This window comes from Convolutriloba macropyga, chromosome 8 (genome assembly GCF_964194025.1).
Source record: "Convolutriloba macropyga chromosome 8, txConMacr16.3, whole genome shotgun sequence".
NCBI classification, from domain to species: Eukaryota; Metazoa; Xenacoelomorpha; order Acoela; family Convolutidae; genus Convolutriloba; species Convolutriloba macropyga.
In genome coordinates, this window is record NC_134475.1 from 24,934,013 (window position 1) to 24,951,074 (window position 17,062).

A 17,062-nucleotide genomic window follows, 5' to 3' on the forward strand; every position below is an offset into this window, starting at 1 on the left:
AAAATCAATTTGAATTGCATTGTTGTCAAGCTTAGTTGGTTATATTTTACCAAATCCAAGTGATTCTGACAAATGACAGGATATTCATGTCAATTGTTGGACCCAGCGGTTCCAGTAAAACTGATCTGATGTTTCACATGCTGCAGGGGAACAGTTTTTAACCGCGTTTTGAGAAAATTTATTACTTTTACAAGGAGTTCCAACCACTGTTCAGAGAAAAGCAGGGTAGTATAACACGCATTAAATTCATCAAATACTCAGGATTGGAGATAACGAAGAATCTTTCAAATTGTCTTCTTATATATGACAACTCATGCGAGGAAATTTTTAATGACAAAGAATTTGTAAAAATAGCTACGTCTGGACGCCATCGTAAACTTCATGTTATATATGTGAAGCATAATTTGTTTCATCAAAGCAAATGGTCGAGAACAATTGACTTGAATAAAACACACATTATATTATTCTCTGCGCGACATTCAACAAATTAAATACCTTGGCAAGCAGTTGAATTGTCTCCTGTTACTCAAAGATGCCTACAAATTAGCAACAGCTGAGCCATATGGACATTTGATTATTGATCTCGATCCCAAAACCAGTCAGGGTTTACGATTTGCATCACAAATTATTGGACCTGATCCTTCAATTTTTTACATTCCTGCACAAGAATCAGTCGTTACATCAATTACGAATGAAAAAGAAACATTTGCTTATGCTCAAGCAATGGGCAAATAGCACAAACAAGAACTCCAACATTGAATCCAAATTAGTTACAGACAGCGACTTCATTTGCTTTCTGATTGATTGTTTGATGAACGTACTCTCTGAAGTTGTTCCAGTAAAAAAAACTGAAAAAATTTGACAAAACTCTGCGTACACCTTCGAACAGAAAAGTAGGGAAAACTGAACGGTTAAAACTGATTCAATCTCACTCGAGTATCAGTCTCATTCAACTCATAGCAATACCCTGCATTAAATAACTAGAACAAAATGCATACGAAAGAGTTTGTGTTAATACCTAAGCAGATGTATGCAAGAGAGCAACCTCATGTTTCTCAATTACTCAGCAACAATAGTATTAACAACCCAGCCAAGCAGATATCGCTTCAACAAAGAAACAACTCTCCCCCTGCCTCGCAACAGGATACAGAGCAACAAACTGACGCTTCAATGGTCGACACAAGTACAAACATACCCGGCACATTGCCGGAAAATAGCCGCCGTTGATTCCAATAAGCATGAGTGGGATTGAACGAATAGAATATATTGAAAAAAAAAGATTTTTGTACAAAAATATTTTTTAAGTCCGATTTATTTTGATGGCATTTCGTAGTTGAACATACTTCTGTTTCTTAGAGAGAGGCTACAGGGGCTACTATCAACACCAATAAGCATTAGAGGTGGTAACTAAGACTTATAGGAACGACGTTCAAATAGCGGGCATCTAAAATTGGGCTTTATAGGTTTATCCCGTTTCTATTTCTAACTTCAATTTTTTATACCGACTCTGTTCATTTTGAATTGCTTTGCTTAGCAACTGATGTTCAAATTCACTTTTAGCAGAATGAGAGAAGAGAGAAACTAGCCTAGAGAAGTCAAAAAGATTTCACGCAAAATGTCGAAAAAGCGGCAAAATGGTAAAGCGAAAAAAGTTTGACCAAGTAAAAAAAATACGAGCGCATTAATAGCCGGCTGAGAAGATGAGGGCGGCTATTAATAAACAAGTCTATGGAAAAATCATTTACGGCAGACAACACATCAACTATCAGACAAGGAGTGTTGAATGATATTAGAATCTTGAAAGGGATAAAATTTGAAAGAGCGAGAAAAATATTGGAGATAATAGAAGAATCAGATTCTGTACTTGGACTCATCAAAGAGATTGCTTATCAAAGGTTCAAATACAGAAGTTCTTGCTGCTACATTTCTTTACAATCTACAGCAAACCACTTGAAAACTATCTTTCGAACATTTCAGTGCATTAACATATCTCGATATTGGTCCGCATTTGACTTGTAACACATACGCCAAAAATGTTCTAAAATTATCATCTGAAGAGAAACTGCATTTTTTGGAATACGAGTCGGACAAAGAAACTGCTTCAAAATCCCGCAGGAAAAAAGCGAAAGCTTCTGACAACGATGACGGAAGCTTTCATGAGGCAGAAGAAGATATCAAACCAACCAGCCCCTGGGAAAATTCCTTCCTATTAAGTTAAACATTCAAATTGTACACTAAAGGCAGTGCTGCATTTGGTAGCATTGCTAATTTAAAGAAGGCTAGCGGTTTCACCAGAGGCAAAATTGTTCGCTATCTTCAGCCGAAAGCCCCGTACACAAAAAACAGACAATTCAGGAAAAGTTTTCCTCGACTGAAAGCTCTTGCATACAGAATAAATGAGATCTGGTCTGTCGATGTTGGGTATATGGATGAAGTTGCCCAACACAACAACGGTGTAAAATATTTGTTAGTGGCTGTTGATGTTTTATCACGTTACTTACGAGTTCAACCAAAGAAGGCTTTATATGCAAAATATGCTGTTGAAGCGTTCAAAAAATGGTCAAGAAGAAACAACCTGAGAAATTATGGACAGACAAGGGATGAGTTGAAAGATTTCAAAAAATTTTGTGAAAAGAAAGGAATTCATTGATATACAACAGAAAGCGAAACCAAGTCAGCATTTGCGGAGAGGAACATTCGATCGCTTAAAAACATCATCTACAAATATTTGGAAGAAAAGAGGACTTGGACGTATATTAAAGATTTACCCTAGTTTGTAAATACTAAAAACAGTCGTGTTAACCACGTAACCCAATTAGCACCTAATAAAGTTTTCAAAAAACATGAACGATTTTTAATATCATTAGCAATCAACACAACAAAGTACAAACCAAAATACGAAAAAAGAGACCTTGTTCGGATTGCAAAGCACGGCGAAAAATTATACGAAAAAACAAAATTACACAGACGAAATTTTTACGATATTCAAAATTGCTACCGTGAGTCCACCAACGTACAATCTTATAGATGCAGACAACGTTATAATTGAAGGTAAATTTTATGAACCGGAATTAGTCCAAGTAGCCGTGTTAGTTACTGCAGACGAATAAAATGAATCCCGCCGAAGAATTCACAATCGACTTAATATCCAACGCATCAATGGAAGTTTTTGGTGAAAACACAATGGCAAAATTCCGTAACCAGTTAGCTCAACCACTTATTTTGGATGGAGAATGGCAAGTAGCTTTATCTTCAAAATCCTTCCCATCAAACATCAACAACGTCAATTCAAACGTGTTAGTCGTTTATAAAAACTCAGTAGCCGAACTCGACGCCTCAAATAATCGCAGTGGACACCTTAGAAAAATTCGCAAACGCATTTACAGTAGCTTGGATCAACTAATGGATAAACTCAGGTGAATTGCTCAGTTTAAACAATTTGATTTTACTTTTGAGAAAATTACTCATAAATTGGTTTTACAATTCGGAGCGAATGAGGGTTTTTCATGTGAAAACGAAGAAGTTCCAAGTATTCTCGGCTTCAAGGGTATAAAAGACAACTCGCATGATGGATACATTCATATTGGATACAAATCACACAAAACACTCAATAGACACCTAAGTGCTTTTCCAGATGACATAACTTGTGGCTCACAATTAATATTTGTCTAAACAGGCGTCATAGAATATCAGAATATTAGAGACGTGAAAGTTCCTGTAATTAAAATCATTGAGTCCGAAAGACGTTTAAGAAACGGCAGCAAAAACACTGTTACACCCATTCATCACAAGACATTTACAATTCTGGATTACAAGCCCATACTTTCTAACAATATTCAGAACATTAAAGTGGAGTTGAGGAACGAAGCCGGAAAACTTATTCCATTTAATGGTACAGGAAAAGTGTTAGTAAGCTTAAAGTTTCAAAAAATCAAGTGAAATGGAAGCTTACTTCAGCAACCAAGCATCACAGTCAATACCACATTTCTTTGGTCCTTATCGTCAAAGAGGAAGTGGCTTTGGAGCCCTCGCTGCAGGTATTGCAAGAGTTATTTTACCATTGGCAAGAAAAATTATATGGCCCGCCGCCAAAAGAATTGGTCGAGAGCTTTTAGTGCAGGGTGCACCTGAGTTGGTTGAAGTAGCAACGAAACGAAAGTAGGCAAAGCAGGCGTTGAAAAGCACGGTTGTGAAAAACAGCCCGCAAACAAATTGGTGGTTATCTCCATTCACGCATAACACGGGGCCGGCAAGCTATTAAACGTCGAAGACAACACTATGCTAAACCTCGAACCTACAAAAAACTTTCCACTAAAAAATCATTTCAAGAAAACTACAGCCAAGAAGGAGTCGACTGGATTTTTTCTCTCGAGTCAGAAATGCGAACTAATATTGTAATACCTTCCGATGCCACTCACAGCTCCTTGGATTTATTTGAAAAATCACCTTTGCTAGTTACCTTTGATCAATCATTTGAGCAAAAAACTGCACCACTTTATTCCCCCTCTGGATCATCGCTCGAATTTGAAGTTGTAGGCGATCGCAACAATTTCATAGATTTGCAGAAAACTTATTTGGAAGTAAGTATAAGTATGAGTTTCCAAAACAGTTTGAGCTGAAAGGCTCTAAGAGCACTTAATGCCCGCTGGGCGCTACCTGTTTATCCCGTTTTTGAGGACAAAAGTTAAAAGCGTCAGACGAAAAATCGGTCAAGCGAAAAATCGCACAAATAAAAAAGACCAAAAGGACTAATCTAATTGCTACAAACTTCGTTTGAGAGCAATTAAAAAAGGAGACCGCCTAAATAATAGCCGTTTGAGAGGCTGACGGCGGTTATTAATGAATATAAGATATCCAAGTTCGATAGCTTATGACCAGGTGGTGTAATAGTGTAGCAAACTAGGCTAGTAAGTAACTGGTTCACGTTCCATTAGACCTCCCATAAAACTGATGCATAATACATCATTTTCTAAAAAATAACAATAGGTATATATAATCACAAATGACGTCTTAATAAGTGTTATTTTTTAACACGAGGTTTTTTATAACTAGAACACCTGTCTTCACGTACTATTATTGGTTAACCTGTGCGTGTTGTAGGACGAACTTGATGAACCTGACCACGACTCCCTCTCTCACGTCTTTCTTCGAGAATTCCTCGCTGAATTCTGGTCGACAGGCGAAGGTGATGTCCGGCGCTGCAAATGACTGAAGCAGAGTAAAGAAATGTAAACTAAAAACGTCTTTTTATTTTCTCTTTTTAAACCTCTAAATTTTCTCTTTATTCAGTACGAAGTTGAAAAAATTCAAACCCGAGTTACAACCATTACTTTCTTTATTATATAAAATTTACTTTTGAGAACAACACAACATAATTTGGAACCACTGCTTATTATATCTCGTAAAATATTCGTACCAGAATAGCCTGACAAAACTAACATGGAGTGTGGTCAGCACCGCTTTTAACTTCTCTACAATATTTTGCTCCAATGCCGCCAACATGTCCGACAGAGTCAAGATGCCTCCTGAAGGAGAGGAGGTCGCATCTCTGCCAGAAGACAGTCGATCTCCACTCAAGGTAGCGGTAGAAGCATTTGATCCCACAGCTGCTGATACGCTTTTAGGAGAATGTGACTGTTGTTGTTGTACTATCTGCTGTCGCAGAGTCAACACGCCATCTAGAAATCAGAGAAAAATATTTGAAAGGTATAACATAACTAGTTTATAGCAAAATGTGACAGCGATAGACCTGATAGAACTTCAACTGCAAAAAAACAAAAGGAAACAAATCAGAATGCATTAGAACTATAAATTGAAGTTATTGACCTCTGTTCAGAAGTATAACAAGAACATAAACCGACTAACATCGGAAAAATTCCTCCCCGAATGACAGGCAGGGCAATTTAATTCAGGGGTTGTAGCCTAGATAAATTTTTCTTTGTGGGTGCAAAAACACGAAAGTCGGGTTCCAAACCCGACCTCCTGAGTCCGATTCCGTAACCTCGACAGAGGTATTAACCACTCGGATATCAGGGCCTTGTCATCGTCTCTCTAATAATCAGCTTTGTTTGAACAACAAACTTTTCGCAGTGAGAGCGATTGAAATCCCTTAAAAATCAACACGAAGTGCGTGATAAAGTCACTTAAGACAACGATTAATCTAGAAAAGCGCAAAACTGCAAATCGAAAAATTTGCATTAAAAATACATAGCCGTTATAATACCGAAAAATAGTCGAAGCGTCGGGGTGGGTGTGTGTGTGTGTGTGTGTGTGGGGGGGGGGGGGGCAGGTAGGTGGGGGGCAGGTAGATGGGGCCCCGGTAGGTTGGGGGGGGGGGTCTGCAGTTTAGATAAGTAGGGGTGACTTATATAGGATCCAGACTTATAAGTGCAATGTTCGAAAATAGAAGTCAACGTTCTAAAACGGAAGTCAGTGTTCAAAAACAAGAGTCAAAAGTTCAAGTCATGACTTCAAATATAAAAACCTGTAGAATCTCAATACTCCTCTGAGTCGTAAAAACCTGTAGAATCTCAATACTCCTCTGAGTCGTAAAAACCTGTAGAATCTCAATACTCCTCTTCGAGTCGTAAAAACCTGTGGAATCTCAATACTCTTCGAGTCGTAAAAACCTGTAGAATCTCAATACTCCTTTTCCAGTCGTAAAAACCTGTGGAATCTCAATACTCTTCGAGTCGTAAAAACCTGTAGAATCTCAATACTCTTCGAGTCGTAAAAACCTGTAAAATCTCAATACTCCTCTTCGAGTCGTAAAAACCTGTAGAATCTCAATACTCCTCTTCGAGTCGTAAAAACCTGTAGAATCTCAATACTCCTCTTCGAGTCGTAAAAACCTGTAGAATATCAATACCACTCTTCGAGTCGTAAAAACCTGTAGAATATCAATACTCCTCTTCGAGTCGTAAAAACCTGTAGAATATCAATACTCCTCTTCGAGTCGTAAAAACCTGTAGAATCTCAATACTCCTCTTCGAGTCGTAAAAACCTGTCGAATCTCAATACTCCTCTTCGAGTCGTAAAAACCTGTAGACTCTCAATACTCCTCTTCAGTCGTAAAAACCTGTAGACTCTCAATACTCCTCTTCGAGTCGTAAAAACCTGTAGAATCTCAATACTCCTCTTCGAGTCGTAAAAACCTGTAGAATCTCAATACTCCTCTTCGAGTCGTAAAAACCTGTAGAATCTCAATACTCCACTTCGAGTCGTAAAAACCTGTAGAATCTCAATACTCCTCTTTGAGTCGTAAAAACCGGTAGAATCTCAAAACTCCTCTTCGAGTCGTAAAAACCTGTCGAATCTCAATACTCCTCTTGGAGTCATAAAAACCTGTAGAATCTCAATACTCCTCTTCGAGTCGTAAAAACACACACGTTGACACTAATTGCTTCTCATTCCATTGAAAGTGATATAATTAGACCGTAAAAAGACCTTCAACTGCATGTTTTTGAACACAGAAGAGAATTAGATTGATTTAAACTTCTGGCAAACAATTAATAAAACTAGATTTAAGGTAGAGTAGCGGATCTCGATGGAGTAAGGCGATGGCTATAAAAAAATACCTTTGATTCATAAAAAGACCGACAGGGCCCATATAAGTACTACAAGCTTCGTTTCCGAGCAAGCAATTAATGCATTAAAATTTTGAGTGAGGTTACGAAGTTAACTATTTTCCGATAACGTTTTCATTTCGCTAGTAGGACATCACCTAAATGTTGCATGCCAAAAATATTACCTTTGATTTCGGACAATATCAAGTTTAAATATAACAAAATTCCTTCGAACGAAGTGCTCTCGAACTTAATAGTTGATGGCTTAAGAAAATGGAGGTCAGTCGCACTGTCAGGGGGCAGAAAATTGAGCGGTTAACACCACCATGAAATTCTGTTTCATCAGGAGCTTCGATGAACCATACAAAAGCGCTCCCCAAAGGCTCTAAGAGACCTATACAGACAAAAAGCCCTCGGGCTTAAGCAGTTCATCCCGTATCGTTTGAAGAACAGTCAAATCGCGCAAGGTGAAGCCAAATTTTTGCGTAAGACACGACTACAATAATCGCATCGTATTTCGTTCGAGAGCAACTAAATAGAATTACATTCTGTCTACAATATGCGCCTGTTGAACCCTTTAGTAATGACTTTATTTGAAATTAGCCTATCAAAACAGATACTCAGTATTGAGATTCGAGTAGGAGTAAATGGGATTCAGAAATCTACCACTTAAAATGTTATAGATTCTGTTGGTTATCTTATAGCCAAAATCTCAACAAACCTATCAAATGTTTGCTTCCCAACTATTGTGCGCAAAGACACTTGAAAATATCATCTCGAAGGGTCAAAATGTGGGATAAATCTCAGTGGTTACAGTTTTATTTCTTGTTGTTCAATGAAAAAAATCGGTCAAAAAAGCCCAATTGGTTGGACTGAAATATTCAATAAAAGACCAGAGGTACTTGAATATTTGCCTCCCACTTCAATTAAGACCAGCAACAACATCAATGCATTGTCATAAAATCAGCAAAATTACAAATCTCTTTCAAAAAAAAAAACGATGAGCAAATCAAGATCTGAGAAAATCATTATCTTTAAAAGCTTTACAGTCCTCGGATACTTTTTAGTGATGTAAGCGAAATCGAGTGAGAAAAGAAGCGAATTATACGCAAATGATATGAGCAGAAAAAATGAAGTGAAGTGGTACATGTGATTCCACTAAAAAGCAAAGGCATCGCAGAGGGATCTCTGCGTTTCAAACATCCACCATCGATGTTTGTTGGCAGATATTGACAAACAACCGAAGAAAAATAGTTCCTACCTAGTTGTTTAAGCATTGATATGACACCAATCATTTCTAGGATTGCGATCAAGTTTAAGGATTGTGCTTAAATATAAGTATGATGTAAGATAAAACAAAGAAGTCAAAGAGGTCAGTCGCAAGCGCTTTTTGTACAACACACAAACCACAGCTTTTTTGAAACAATGACAGAGGTACATAAGGAGAGGAAAGATTTTGAAAAAATGACGAAAGCAGACTTGATAAGTGAATGTTTAAATTTGAATAAATTATTACAACTAAAAGATGAAAATGCTTTCCTCCGACAGCAAAATAACAAAATGGTTGATAATCTTATTAACAAAGTAAACGAAAAAACATCGAACCAAATCCATGACAACAAAGTTCAACAGCATCAACAACAAACCAAGATTTTTTATCCAAAGTTTATACCAAGATCGACGAAGACAATCTCGGATAGTACATACGAAAAAAAGTTCATCAAAAGATCTGAGCTCAAGTACAGCTATACACTCCTATCCTTCAGCAAAAGTTCAAGACTTATCCAATTTTGTGAAACAATACAACGGTTATCACAAGATTGAAAATCCTATTATACATGTTGGACAAAACAAAATTGATTCGGGAAATGGCGGTTTTGAAACAGCTAGTATTTTAATGGAATCTGCGTCAGAAATGATAAAGAAACTGTCACCACTCAAAGTTGCACATTGCAAAATTCCACCAGTTAAAGATGTTTTTTTGGTCGCAGCAAAGATAACGAAAACAGACGAATATAATGAAGCGTTAGAAAACGTGGCAACGGAGTTGAGTGGCGTTTCTGACAATGACGTTGTCTTTTTGAATAATATGCTGGAAACCAAAGATATCAGTAATGATAAAGTACCTCCATCAGTCAGTCATGGTATACCTAAACTTGTCAGAAATGTTCGGAATTTCTACGTAGAGTTATTAACCGAAACTTTGGAAAAAATTTTGCTCACTATCATAACAACAATTTTTTTGGTTTCCATCCAAAACAAGCACTTTTACCTCCAACTCATTATAAATTTGGCTGATGGTTTGTTGAAATATAGAACAATGCGACTTTTCTTGATATTTTTAATTTTCAGTATATTTATGGGAAGAGAAAATCGTACTGAAATTCATAGGCGAACATTTGAAAAGAAATATTCCAACAAACTAATGTTTGTTATTTTTTGATTCATGCATTTGATTCATGCACAGTTGATTCATGCATGTTTGTTTTCTTCCTAAAACTGTTAGTTTTTTGTTCACTTGTACGTCTCATGCTGTCAGGTGACATCGAGTTGATCCCAGGTCCTCAACTGGAAACTTTGATAGAGTATTCAAGTTACTTAAAAAAACAGAGGATCAAGCCATTCGCTATTATTTTTCCTTATAAATTGTCAAAGCCTGAAAAACAAGTTTGAAGAGTTTTGAAACTTTCTGCAAGCAGCACCCATTAATACGTTTGTCGCTGTAACTGAAACCTGGTTGGACACTGATTATAATATTGAATTAAATTTTTTAACAGCATCGCATACTTTCTTTGGGAAATGTAGATCAGACAAAACAGGGGCTTCAAAGGGCGGAGTAGGTATTTTTGTTCCGAAAACATATTCAATCAGTATTAACTCAAGCATTGAAACGGTTGATGAGAGTTTTTTTGAATCCATTTGGGTTGAATTAACTGACCCTCTGACTGAAAAATTACTTTTTAACGTTTCTTATTGCCCAAACAAACGTCTTGGGCAGTATTTTCCTGATCAGTTAAGTACCGAACTATCGGTGGCATATAGCGTTACAGATAACGTTATTTTGCTGGGAGATTACAACATGAATTATTTAAACAAGACAGAAAAAAGTAAACTAGACATTTTTGCGTCAAATTTAGGATTAGAAATTGTTAACTTAAGGGATGCAACCAGATGTACTGATAAAAATTTTACACTTATTGATCACTGTTTCATTTCGAAAGATCAGATAATTGCGCACAATGTCACAACAACTCTTTTTAACACCGATCATTTTCTTGTTATCTCCGAATCAAACCTCTCATAGAAATCTGAGAGTGACATTATAATAACGATAAGAAAATTTCGACTTTTCTCACGTTCTAAATGTAACAGAGATCTTGCCCTTGCCGAATGGTGGATAATGTACCAATGTCAGAATGGCAACGATATGATTGATTCGTTCATCGATATTTTTTGAGAAAATTGTTGAGAAACACGCACCATTTCAGACTGTTAAAAAAGGGGGAGAAAATTTTAAATCTAAGCCCTGGTTAACACAAGAATTGAAGCATTTGATTGCTCAAAAACAATTTTTGTTCAATAAATTGAAAAAAGTCCTGACAGCGAGACGTACAAACAAATTAAGCGTTTAAGAAAATTAGTTAACAAGAGAATAAGGGAGGCGCACAACGATTTTTGCATGAATTTCTTCCAAAAACTACAAACAAGAAAGGAACAAAGGAAATTCATTAAACAGAAGATCAGTCCGATCGTCTCATAAAGTCTTGCAAATTAGCTATAGGCGTACATTTACAGTTGACCTTAAATGAGTGCATTAAGGAGAAAATTTTCCCAACAAAAATAAAACTAGCCTATGTAACACCAATTTTCAAAAGGTAATAAATTAGATAACACAAACTATCGACCAATTTCTGTAACTCCGAGTTTTCAAAAATCTTTGAGCGCCTCCTGACTCAGATGATGGATTTCATTGATAAGCATAAAATTTTTAATAAAAAGCAATTTGGATTTCAGAAAAAAAAGTCAGCGAAAGATGCAGTTTTAGAACTGGTTGAAAGTTTCACCTAATTTAGATCAAAGCAAAGAAACTTGCTATTTTTCTAGATCTTGCAAAAGCGTTTAATTCCATTTCGCATAACAATTTCCTTGAAGAAATTGAGATGTATGGTTTTTCCCCAGGAAGCAAAAGAATTACTGTTTTCATTTCTTACCAACCCCAGACAAAAATTAAAACTTAATGGCATGTTCTCTGATTGTGAAATTGTGAATCACGGTATGCCACAAGGAACTGTTTAAGGACAACTCATTTTTCTTTTATATGTGAACGATTTCTCGTCTAATTTAACACAACGGAAAAAGTAATTCAAATCACAGATGACACAAGTATTGTCTGTTGTGGACAGAAAAGTAGCTTACATGGAAAAGTCATGGAAATTTTACAAAAAACAGAAGAATATGTAGAGATGAGCAAACTAACTTTGAATACAAACAAAACCAAATTAATCTATTTCTCGCGCGATAATTCTGATTTCGGATCTCTTTTTTACAAAAACGAAGTTCTCACAACAGAAAAAAGTTGCAGATATCTTGGTATTCAAATTGACAGGAATCTTAGTTTCGATGAGCAGCTGAATACAACCTTAAAAAAGATGGCTCATGCTATAAGATCAATTTACTTAATAAGACATCAAATTCCCCTGAACGCGCGCATTCTTCATCTAAAATCACCTTCACATTTATCATTTTCGGCAATCTTTTTTGAAAACTTATCTGCAAAAAACCTAAAACGCCTTAACCGACACATTAACTGGGGTATAAAGGTGTGCTTTCTACGCAAAAAGTATGACAAAGCGAGAGATCTGCTAGTCCAGACAAAGACCCTACCAGCTGAGCTAATAATAGCAAAAATGTCGCTGATCAAATTTCATTATGATATAGCCAGGCCAGAAAATTCTGAACATTTTCACGGGTATCTGAATCTTCATCAAAATACTCGAACAAAACAATTCAAAATTAGACAGAATGTCAAAACCAGCTTTGGAATGAATTCGATCGTTCGTCAATGCGTACAAAAATGGAATAAGTTACCAGTGGCTTCGGTTGGCAAAAAATGGAAACGTTTTTAAGAAAACGTTGAATGATTTCTTGCTCTCACAACATGAAAAAATGACTTTGAATAGTAATATAGGAGCTTTTAAAAGTTAGGAATGAAAACAATCGGAAGCAAACAATCGGAAGAAAATTTTATAATGTGATTCTTTAAGAATTTTGTTGATGTTTATTACTATTTTATTTGAATGATTTGAAGTATTTTTTGTTTCAAGTATATTTAACCGTATGGTTATAATTTTAATTTACTTGTTGCAAAAAAATACCACAAACTGCAGCATCCACGACATATCAGACGAAAATGGTGTATATAAGCCATCTAAATGCAGAATTTTATTGTGGTTGCATTATCGATTTGCTTCAAAAACATTTCCAACCTAAGAATGACTGCTGCAGTATAGTTGAGTATCTATTGCACATTGCTTTGCCCGCGTGACAGATTAGTGCCAGACTCTTCTTGCCCACAGACAGAGATGAAATCAGTTTATCCAGGGGCACAATTCGCCGGTAGAACCTGTCCAGGGCTCTCACTAGGAACACTGTACTTCCCAGTTCAACCTTAAAAACAATCAATGCTTTCGGATTCCTCAAAACACTTGAAAAGTCTTCACATTTAACCCTATACATACCTTATTACCCATTTCCATTTGCCAAAGCTGCTGTTAAAACCATTGTTTTAGGATGCAATTGATGAATTTGATACCAACGCATATTCATTTCGAAACTAAACTATGCACAATTACCATGCACACTAATATCAACAGACAAGATAGTGACCATTGAGGAACATCAAAGTTTCTCAACACGACTTCAAGGGGATATTTATCAATTTCGGGGCAGAGAATTGCTGTCTAATTTGAGAACTAAGCGGTCAACTCGGGAACAGTCTTGCTTCTTTCACAGTAAGGAACAGGATTAAGTCTAGAATGGGGACAGGGTCAGTTTTGGAATCGATATGTATGTAGGGATTATGCACTGAAACAAATGGTCAAATCTAAACGTGCATTCAGATATTTATTCACTCTAAATGCATATTCATCTCAACTTACATCAGGCTTGGCGCACAATTCCGATAACTGAAAATTGAAAAAAAAGTTCATCAGAGCCCAAAGCAGGGTTTCAATGTTGAGAGACAAATCCAAGAAGCACCAAGAGCAACAAACCCAAACTAACAAGTAGGCCAAAATAATGTTAATATTGGCGTTTCGGAAGCTCTTCCCAACTCTAGCTCAGAAAAACAATCCCCATTTTGGCAAATTGGTTTTTACCCCCCTTTCTGGTTAGAGGGATATAATTGCTGATAGAAGCCAGACATAAAATCAACTGATAATTTTCTGGTTATATCTAACACTTTATAACGCACGTACACTTAATTTCAACTGAAGAGCATATGTTAGAAGATACACAATAGGAGAATTTTGAACGTCAATTACTACCTCAAACTCAACACGCTGTCTGATGAGGTCAATGTATCTCTCCAAGTTGGATTGGGCAAACTCGTTCAGCTGGTTTGTCATCTCAACCAGAACATCACCTGATGACCTAACACAGCAAGAGGATAATTCAAAAAACAAATCAACGAGAGAAGAAGAAAAGTCTTTCATGGTGGTGGCTGTAATTTCAATAACCTATACTTCAGCTCATGTGCTTCATTTTTCCCACTTAGGTATTTCTTGTACACGAGTTTTGGCTGTATAAATCATGTACACAATTCTGTTCACTTCACTTGTATCCAATTTTTGCTACGCTTATTAATATATATTGTATTCCAACCATCAATATCTCCAATCAGTGTCAAGGCTATCTCGTTAATTAATAAAAAAATATCAAGTAACTCACGTTTTCATGAACAAATTCTGGTATGTTGATATGACTAGGGAGATGTTAGTGACGAATCCATTGCACCCAATATCCACATACTCCAGCACATCAATATACAACCCTGAGGCATCTTCGTTCGCAATAGTCCTCTTGGGTGATGCCCCTTTGTCCTCTGCGGCTGCTGATGGTGATGAAGGGTTGTTGGTGACGTCATTTGCTTGGCTCTCAGTGACACTTCCTGGCGATGATGACTTGTCATCTGATTCGCCTTGAGGACTCACAGGAGAGATTGCACGTGGAACTATACGCTTCACCTGACTTGTAAGTTGAGCTAAGTCCCCGTCAAGTTTTTCTTGCGCGCTGAAATAGAATACTACATGACTGGGTGACGAAAAATAGTCGCACAGGTTTTTGACCGATTATTCATTATCACGACGCCGCAGCAAAATCCAAAACTATAACTTTTAATGAATGTTTCTGAGCCACAGCAGATCAACGCATTAGGCTGTCTCTGCCAATTCGATTTTTCTTTTATGCTCCAAAGTAAAGCTCATAACTATAAAAAAAATTAAATTATTAGATGTCACTCATCAAAACAAATCAATTATAGAAACAAGAGCATAACTGACAACAAAAATCGACTAACTGTAATAGGTACTGTGCACAAAGTTTACTAGGCGACTGTCCCAGTTCAAGCAACAATTCCACAGACTGGGACAGCTGTCTCGGAGAAGCACTTCTCTCTCCCAGTTGCATCTCCAGCTTACTCACAAGTCCCACTATGATCTCATCGCATTCCTCTCGTATTGCTCGGAAAGACGATATGTGCTCGTACTTCTCTAGAATCTTTGAGGACTTCGTGTAGTACCTGAAATTGAAAAGTAGTGCACACATTTCTGTAAAATTCGCATGACACTTTCTGCTTTTCAAAAACTAATAAATTTCTCAAAAAAAGGGAACAATAGTTATCGTTGAAATTTATTAGGTGATTTATCATTAGCCGAAAGAGACAAATTTATACTGACGCATAGAGATACGCGACCGTCGAAAATATGACTACATCACGAATTGACATCGACAATCATAGCTACCCCCTCTCGCCGGTTCCAAATAATAAAGGCTATATTGTGCAAATGCCGGCTAATAAATTTGGCGAATGGAAAAAAAATGTGCGTAAAGTCCGCCAGAGACTAGCAGGAAGGTTTAAGGTCAAGAGTTTTTGCCGCTGGTTCAACGTTGGACAATAACATTAACTAATCTGCAACGAATTGCTCTCAACGACTGAAGGCTCTTTTTAGTGCAGCCTTTGTCAGCCAAGGGGCAGCAATGGCACAATAGTTTCAATAACGGGCTTCAAATGATAAAAAGGAAGTTGGTACCCACTAGCTTTACAAAAAATCAACTTTTGGACGCAATGTTACTCCAATTTAGATCAAAGTTCGAAAAAAAATTTTTTGCATCATTTATTCCCTACACCAGTGCTCCGGCCTACCAGTGAAATTGAGATAATACTATGGTAGCTTACCAGATATCTTGAAAAGTTATCCTATCCAAGTTTTAGAAAAAAGAAAATTGTCACGAATTTCTTTTAATCTTATTCTCTTAATCTTTTTCTTTAATCTTTTTCGTTTTAATGTTTAACACAAGTAGAAAAAATATTAACACAAGTTTAGTAAACGCAAGTAAAAATATCACATTTTGAGACAAAATCTGTATTCTTGTGAAACATGGATGCAGTTCACCAACGATACATTGAGATATCTGGTAAGTAAACATTACGTATTGCGTCAATTTCTTAGGTAGCACTAGTGTAGGTCAATGGAGTCAATAGTGCATTTTTTTTTATTTGATCACAATTGGGAGCAGAATTACGCTAAAAATTGAACTTTTACTCCGTAAATTAAGGTGGTGCTAATTTACTTGTGACGTTCAGTATACGAAGAACGTAAAAGAATAGTAAAAAAACAAAACCTATTTCTGTGCGCGTTTCATTTGTGTTTAGTAGTGAGCTGTCGCCAATTAAGGTCAGCAACTTGAAACCCTGAATGAGAGAAATTTAGATCACGCAAAAACGAAAACGTCAAGTCACTCGGAGAATCAAAACGATCAAGCAAAAATGTCGCACAAAAAGACACACGACAAACAATTAGTTATAAGCGATCTAATTAATCAGCAGTCCAAGTAGCCTCTGACACAAGGTGGCACCGCAATCAAGATAAACGACAAGATAAATGATAAAGATCACAATCAATGAAAAAAGGCATTGAAAACTGATGAGAATAAATTTAACATTTAACAGCACTTTACCTGGAAAAATTAATCATTCTCTATTCGACAAAATTGCCATAAAGGCCATGATCTCTTAAAATCTGTAACCTAAAATTTCTTCGAAAAAAAGAGTCACAACTGCAATTGCGGCTCAATTAAAGCATTATTCATTTTAATTCTTTCCTCCAAAGCGCTTTAAGGCTTCTTTGAAAGGGACCCTCTGAGTCTGAGTGACCTCGCATGTGCAGATACTGCATGTGCAAATCTCAAAGCCAGTTTTTATACATTATTAAAACTCG

The 17,062-nt window shown here is 36.6% G+C and overlaps 2 protein-coding genes across 3 annotated transcripts in view; both read right to left on the reverse strand.

Moving 5' to 3' along the window:
- LOC142344625 (trafficking protein particle complex subunit 2-like) overlaps nucleotides 1–17,062 on the reverse strand; it is a 580,178-nt gene that overhangs the window by 38,137 nt on the left and 524,979 nt on the right. The window lies entirely within an intron of this gene.
- Nucleotides 1–17,062, reverse strand: part of LOC142344619 (vacuolar protein sorting-associated protein 51 homolog) — a 56,626-nt gene that overhangs the window by 36,932 nt on the left and 2,632 nt on the right. The window contains exons 4-10 of one of the 2 annotated variants that reach the window (XM_075396426.1): nucleotides 15,142–15,363; nucleotides 14,514–14,855; nucleotides 14,111–14,216; nucleotides 13,724–13,750; nucleotides 13,052–13,232; nucleotides 5,440–5,678; nucleotides 5,086–5,208 (exon numbers count right to left, since the gene is read on the reverse strand). In XM_075396426.1, the coding sequence (XP_075252541.1) occupies nucleotides 5,086–5,208; nucleotides 5,440–5,678; nucleotides 13,052–13,232; nucleotides 13,724–13,750; nucleotides 14,111–14,216; nucleotides 14,514–14,855; nucleotides 15,142–15,363 (1,240 nt within the window). The remainder of the gene's footprint in view (nucleotides 1–5,085; nucleotides 5,209–5,439; nucleotides 5,679–13,051; nucleotides 13,233–13,723; nucleotides 13,751–14,110; nucleotides 14,217–14,513; nucleotides 14,856–15,141; nucleotides 15,364–17,062) is intronic. The other variant, XM_075396427.1, reaches the window with a different exon arrangement.